The sequence below is a fragment of the Engraulis encrasicolus genome, chromosome 10 (genome assembly GCF_034702125.1).
Source record: "Engraulis encrasicolus isolate BLACKSEA-1 chromosome 10, IST_EnEncr_1.0, whole genome shotgun sequence".
NCBI lineage: Eukaryota > Metazoa > Chordata > Actinopteri > Clupeiformes > Engraulidae > Engraulis > Engraulis encrasicolus.
The window spans coordinates 20,667,933-20,675,607 of record NC_085866.1 but is presented as its reverse complement, the minus strand read 5'-3'; the positions used below and the strand labels follow the sequence as shown (position 1 = coordinate 20,675,607).

General features: G+C 41.5%; 1 protein-coding gene across 1 annotated transcript; it reads right to left on the bottom strand.

The window, feature by feature from the left end:
* Positions 1-336: 336 nt before the first annotated feature.
* On the bottom strand, positions 337-4,587 carry LOC134457630 (zinc finger MYM-type protein 1-like). Its single transcript, XM_063209632.1, has 3 exons — positions 4,306-4,587; positions 4,120-4,216; positions 337-3,788 (listed from the first exon to the last, which is right to left on the bottom strand). The coding sequence occupies exon 3, from the start codon at positions 3,478-3,480 to the stop codon at positions 1,270-1,272; it is 2,211 nt and encodes a 736-aa protein (XP_063065702.1). The 5' UTR covers positions 3,481-3,788; positions 4,120-4,216; positions 4,306-4,587; the 3' UTR covers positions 337-1,269.
* Positions 4,588-7,675: the final 3,088 nt, after the last annotated feature.

Below are 7,675 nucleotides of genomic sequence, written 5' to 3'. Positions count from 1 at the left end.
GGTGGGGTCATTAAGTGTCCGTCACACCCCTATCATTTTTGTACGTAAATGAATGTAAAAATGTACTCTGTGTGACTTTATTTTTCCATTTGTAGGATATACTAAAAATATAACAACAAAAGGATGTTTTTCTCAATATCATGTCTGTGTTTGTTTGCATGTATGTGTTAAGAATTTAACAAAATAATAATTATTAAAGTTTTGCTTCATTTAGTACTTTGTCTTTGCATGAGCCCCCTCTAGTGGGGTTTAACAGCACTGCATATACCATCTCTTGGATAATGTTGGTAAAAGCAATGGGACTCAACTCAAGGAACGCCAACAAGCAGGCTTGGAAAAGTTACAAAAAATACAAGCTTTATTTTTGTTGGCTGATAGAAACATATCTGTTCAGGCAATCAATAATATAAACACAGGGATTTACATTGAAGGATAAACCAGAAGGAATGGGTCCCAAGAATATAACATAACCAAGCCTCCATTTCAAGAACACACACAGTGAGTTAAGGCACCACTTTGAACAACACTTCAAAGGAACTTTGTAAACTACTTCAGCATTTCCCTACACTCGGTACCAAAACAAACAAACAAACAAAAAGTAGTTGAGAAATAGACTCATGGTCTTTTTGTTTTTTACATGTAGCAAATAAACACTGTTACCAATAAACATATTACTTATTCCACCCACTCTTTTAAGACTTAAAAAAAAATGGTTGAACAAAAAAAAGGCTTAATCAAAAACAGTCACATATGTTGCCGAATACAACTTAACGCTTCTTGAACCCACTTCTCAACAGATGAAGAGCCTGCAGTTGTAGAACCAGAAAATTGGGTACACCTGCGCTCTCTAGGCATAATATAAAGAGAGCTCTCCACCGTGGCGCAGGTTGGACATGTGCATCATTGCGGCCAGAGTCACTTATTGTCCCACTCCCCAGGAGTCTTTTATTTTCAGTGTTGTGCTTTTGCGAACACTGTCACAGCTGCTGCATCTCCGTTGTGGACCTTGTTTCATCGCTCATCCTCTCATTGGCTGCGGTTCTCTCTCTCACACACACAGACATAAGTGCTGCTATATTCAGCTAATTGTTTTTAAAAAAGAGTGGAAAAATATCAATCCTGTACAGGCAATAATTAATATAAACAAGTGTTACCAAACAAACAAACAAAAAGCCAAAAAAAACAACAACAAAAAAACCATGGCATGGCATCAGAGGTTTTTTTTTCAAGAAGGAAAGATTTTCTAAGAGACAAGGGGGAGGTGTGATTTTATTTGAAATTGAATTCCATTTGTCTGCCTTTCACATTTGCGAAGTGGTCAATGACTGCATCATAGAAATGTTCACTAGCCTTCAACTCATCCACTACAGCAGAATTAATGGAGATCTGAGCAAGGTTCACGAGCCTGTCTTCGCCGCATGTGTTTCGCAAGTACATTTCGGTCCTTTCAAGACAGGAAAAAGAGCGCTCGGCGGTTGTGCTTGTGGCTGGTATAGTCAACACAAGTTTGAGCAGCTTAGTAACCTCGGGAAATGAGTTCTTCAGGCCATCCTCAATCAAAAGCCGCAACAAATCTGGTGGTGACTTGTGGAAAATCGTATTGGTATACAAGGCGCGAAGCTCTTTGCGCAGCCTCGGCTCTTCAAAGTATGGATACGTTTTGATCAGCTGGGCCAACTCTTTGATGGGAAATGCAATAGGCTTGCAGAAATATTCAAACAAGGTGTGCTCCAGCAATCGAAAGAAGCTGATGCGCTCCATGTCTGCAAATCTTTGAGTCATATGCTCTGCAATGCTGTCAAGAATTTGGTAGTACAGTTGTCGGAAAGAAGTCAAGGTTTTCAGCTCAGCGTCTTGGTGCTGGTTCAATCCCTGTTCCATGTCATCACAATTGCGGCGCCGGCGTTTGCGCCGTGGCGGCGCAGGTTCTCCGACCAGCTGAACCGCTTTGTCATAGAGGCCACTAAAGCTCTCATCTGTGCGCAAGGATGCGATTACACCAAGTTTGTCCTTGACGCATTCCTGACATCTTTTGATGTCCACTGTCCACATACTTTGCAGGACTTGCAGAAGAGGCTCAGTGACACTGAAGATGGTCTGAAAGACTCCGATTAAGAAACAGAAGTCAAAATCCTCAAGCCTGTGCTTCAAAGCCATACTCAGCGCAATGGTTTCTTTGTCCCATCCAGGCTCAACCATGATCCTGTCAAAGGCCGCCATAAGTGACACGCGACCCTCATGGATGGCATAAATAGGGCGGCTCTTGAAGTTCCACCTCATGGCAGGACCCCCAGGAATGGTTCCACGCGCGGAATGGTCAACTTCGTACAGAAATGCTGATCTTTTACGTGATTGTGAAAAGAAGCAGCGGAAAGAATCAACGTCGGCAAAGAAGAGTCTTGCCGCCTGAATGACCTTTGTGCCTTGGGCCAAAACGTGGTTCAGTTCGTGTGCATAACAGTGGATGAACAGTGCATTAGGACACTGGGACTTCACTACAGCTTGCACCCCACCCTGCCCTCCACTCATGCAGCAGCCACCATCGTAAGTCTGACAAACTAATTTCACCTTTGGATTGTACATCTTAATAGCTTGCATTGCAACAGCGGCTACAGCTTTGGCATCTCTGGGAGAGCTCACGTCGTAAAAGCCCAGGAAATGCTCACACACACTACCCTTTCCATCGACATATCTGACAATGGCTGCGAGTTGGCGTTTGTTTGATATGCTTGATATGTCATCCACTTGCACAGCAATGAAGGGAGAGGTTTTTATTTCCATTTCAGTCTGTTTGTGGATGACGGCTGCGATACTTTCCACAATGTCGTTCTGTATGGTGCTACACAGGCCAGTGAACATGGCGGATGTCTGCAAATGATCTGCTAGTGTGCTGTCCAACTCTGCAAAGGAATGAACAAATTCCACAAAGTTGCCCCTGTTTGTAGTGCCAGATCTCTCGTTGTGACCCCCAAACACCTGTTCTTGGCGGGCAAGATATAGTGCAGCGACCACATGTCTCCTCAGTACATCTCTGTTTTTTCTGACCTGCTCATTGTGCGTTTGCCTGCTAATACCTCCAGAGACGTCTGAGGTCTTGTCAGATCCAGCACGCCCAAAGTACTTGAGTTTAACGGAACAATCAATGTGGTTTTTACTTTTTGAATGCCTTTCGAGCGCACGGGATAGGTTACCAAGATCCGCAAATCCACAAGACGCCCATGGATTATTTAACCTGCATTCATCTCTGTCAAAGAGCATACACGGCCAGCAAAATAGTTTTTGCAACTTAGCACTGCCAGCTAGCCACTCCGTGCGGACATAATTGTCCTCCTTGAAGGACCTGAAACCTTTTCCCCTCTCAGATCTCAAGTTCTCGAGTTGTGGTGTCGGTCTGCCATCAGCTATGATTTGGAGCTGTTGTTTAGGAGGCAGTTTAGTAAAACTATTTTTCATCAAAAACTCCAAATCTCCTCCCTCCATTGCCAACACTCCTCTAAACACCACTGACAAGCAAACTCAACTGGGGTTATATCCTAAGTTACAAAATACTCACAGAGAAAGCGGGAATGAAAGGAAATAAAACCAAAAACTTGATAGACAAAAACGTTAAATAATTAAATGAGCGTGCCTGTTGCCGTCATGGAAAAGAGGGGAAGCATGGCTTCCCTTGGTGTCCGGACAACACGAAAACAAACGTAGGCCTGGTTGACTAGCAGCACCCACACATTCATTCTTCACACCCTTCACAAAAGAACAGCAGTTGATGGTCGAAATGGTCGTCTGTCCTCCTGCAACAATGAAAACAGGTTACATTACCATTTGCCATACGTGTGTGAGTGAGAAAGATACCTGCCTTGGGCTGAATGTATGTAAGAGTGTGCCATATGGTTAATATCATGTGTAATGTAGCCTATGTGTGCTAGGCCTACTTGATACCTTAAATTAGGCCTACCCCTGGAATCAATAAATTATACTATACTAAACTCTACTGTAAATGCAGAACACAAGACAAACAAAAGCTTACATTATTTTCAATTCTTCATATGTAAATAAACACACACACACACACACACACACACACACACACACACACACACACACACACAAACACACACACACCTCTGCAGCTGGTTAGTTTCCCAGCTTGGCTTCCCTTTTACGTCAGTGCTTCCTGCTCTTCCCTAAGTCGCAGAGCGGTAGTCCACTGCATTCGCCCCTGAAAACAACAATGAAATCCCCATCATTTCTCTCGGATATGGACCGAGACAAACCACAGCAGAATAGTATGAAAAGTGTAGGCCTTACTTGCCTGTGCTCTTACTGTGGACAAACGCCTCAATCTGACTCTCTGCCCCACGGACGCTGCAACACTACCATTGACAGCACTACGCATGGGACCGAAAGGGAATCTTCTTCTTCTCGCTCTTCTTTTGAGTTTTATGGCTGCTGCCGGTATTCAAAATGTTGCATCGCCGCCATCTACTGGACGAATGTTCCACATAACAAGCTATATTCTAGTCCAGTAGCCTATCCAGTAAATCCAGGCCAGTAAGACTGGAACACAGACCAGGTCTGTGGACTGGAAGATGTGAAACCTCAAAGGATTCTGCTGCCTGTTTCATACTAGCACTTAGCTATATAGGGTAGCTACCGGCGCGAGGACCCCAGGCATCCATGGATCTGCCTGCCTGTGTAATGATGCGCGCGCGCGTGCGTGTGCGTGTGATTGTGTGTGAGGGAGGCGATGGTGCAAATCATAGGAGATTTCAGGAAGGCGACTCGGAAGCGTCCAATCACGTTCGAGGAATGAATCCCCGGTCCAACCAGAGGCTTTGTTGTGATTTGTTTAATGGCGGCCATCGCTTCATCGAAAAAGACAAATATAAGACCTTTCTATGCAATTATTGCGCTATTAAACAGATTAAAGTTAGACACCGTTTAATGTAACCGGTTGGAATTTAAATCTGCGTTGTGTTGTAGTTGGAATAAAGATGACTCCGAGACAGGTGAAGATTGATACAATGTTTTAGTGATGGTTCTGTTGGATTACCACACAGTACAATTATCACCCTGGGGCTTGGGGCTGCACTCCCACTCCTCTTCCCACAGCATACAGAGTCAGGGGTTTACAATAAACACATTTAACAGTAGCTAAATATAGTTTAAAAAAAACTTATTAGAGAGAAAAGATATTAAATCGCTGGGTTATGGATTACAGGGGCTACTACCATAGCCTGTCTTCCCATTGACCCTAGTGTGCCCTGCTAGCTAGCTTAGCAAAACTCCGCTAGCATAAACAAGAAATTAGCTAAGCTGCAGGGTCACAATACCATTTCAAGACGCAAAAATACCTAAACAATCGAAAATAAACACACACACGTGTTACTTATTTGCTTGTGATAATTGCTTTTAGTTATTAATAATCCGTTGGAAGTTTGTAGTCGTCGTGCTCGCTGTGGTTGAAACAGGACACCAACAAAGCCTGGGATTGGACCAGGGTTTTCCGCGAACATTCAGCGAACGTGATTGGACAATATTCATGCGCCTTCCTGAAATCTCCTACGATTTGCACCATCGCGTGAGGGAGACCTCTGAAAGAAAATGAAATTCAAACACCATACTACAAAATACCGGTAAGGTATAGAATACTAGTTGAAATAGTGTTGCATTTCCTGTAGGCCTAATATTTACACCTGTAGGCTACCAGGGGTGGGGTACCTTTTTCATTCGAAGGGCCACTTCCAATTCCTCCGAGGGCTGTAAAAGTACTCCAAGGGCTGTACTCTGAATACAAATCAGGAGTTCCCACTGCACTTTAGGCCTATATTGAAGGCAGCCACCTTTACAATAACACCCCTGACCTTCTCTAGGTGACTAGGTCCTCTGAATATCCTCCTGACTACCAGCAGTTCATTTTTGTCTTCTCTAGAGGACATTTGTAAACCGCAATATCTCCCACCCCATACACACTACTGAGCTAACTCCCAATGGTCTTTGAAGAGGACATTCAGAGCTTTCCAATGATACCATGTGTGTAGGGGTGGGGTTTTGGGAACTTTCTATTTCTTTGCAAGGAAAATGGTGTCCATTAAAAATAGGCCGCTTTTGGCTAAAGGGAAAGTAAATGCATAATACTTTAAAGTGGGCAATTATTGTCTTAAAACGTCATCTTTATACAGGTATGTTATCTCAATCTCTTCAGAGCACAATTAAACCATTTCTAAATTATTGTAACATTATTTAATTCCCATATTTAGGCGTTAAAGAAATGTCCTCTAAAATGGACATTGGTAGTGACATCTTCCATTTTGTTAGTATTTTTCTAGTCAGAAAGTCAGTATCAGAATCAGAAGGAGAGACACTTTACAGCACATTATTGATAAATAATCCTAGATGTGATGTTTGAGGAAGATGCTGAAGATTCAGAGACCTCTTAGGATTCATTTCAAGCAGGAAAAGTAGAATCAGAACAAGCAGAACGTTTCCTATTGATGCATTTGTTGCCCCATGTGGAGCATGACTCTGATGTGTGTCTGAACTTTGCAGGACAATATTTCAACCAAAAATTAAATTAAGACTAAATTAATCCTATAGACATGAACACATGTTTGTTCCAGAGATAATAACCCATATTTCACACATCAGAACTATAAAATTAGTCAACTGTGGTGAAAGTTCTCAGTTGAGGGACCACATGTCATTCAAGCTTCAACTGCAAGTCCAGTTGCTTAAAACAAAATTGCTTTGACTTGAGATGACCTGCATGAATGATAATGGTCACAGACACATCCAGTTTCCACCTCAAACCAATAAAACACTCATTGTAAACTCATAAATGCTCAAATTTACTAATTATTAAACTGATTGTTATGCTTTTTCATCCAGATTGATTGATAGCAATTAAGGTACATTTTCAATGTACGGCCTTCCAATGTCCATTGTAATGGACACATTAAATCTTTAAAATAAAAAAATAAAATTCGAAAAAAATGTTGTCAATCTCATTTTTTGCCTTCAAACAATTGGGGGAGTAAAAAAAACCAAAGATTTTTAAACTTTTTTTCCCCTGGTAGTCAGGAGGATATAGGCCTACCTTAGGCTAATTGTAGGCCTATTGCAAATGGAATTTCTACGATTACTTTACAAGATCTAGGCGATTTCATGTGAAGCTGCATAACATTCTGTTTTACAAACCTTCTCTTTTAGAGAGTAGTATGTAGACACGATGTGTCCTTCAATAGAAAGGTCTCTCATTAACCATAAATTAAACCATTTTATTTTATTGTAGGGGTGGGAGGTTAAATATTGCTGTTAACTCTTCCTGTCTGAACTTTGCAGATGTCAATACCCAGACAGGTGCCCTTGATAGGCCTACGGGAATGCCCTCAAGCTATGTGACAGAATAATTATCTTTTTTTTTTCAATTGTTTATTTATTGAATTTTCATTTTTCATACACAAACACAACAACACATAAGTAACTGAGAGGGAGCAGTTAAAGTAGGCCTATTACAAATATTGGTGCATGCTTAAGTTGGGAAAAAAACAAAAGTATAAACATAATAAAATAAAATAAATTAAATTAAAAATAATAAACATAAATACAGTAAAATAAAGTCAAGTGTATTATTGTTATGAATGTCATAATTTAGAAAAAAGAAAATCGAGACAGGTAA

Bases quoted from the DNA above. Each gene is read 5' to 3' on its own strand.
- LOC134457630 (XM_063209632.1), bottom strand. From the start codon at position 3,480: ATGGAGGGAGGAGATTTGGAGTTTTTGATGAAAAATAGTTTTACTAAA.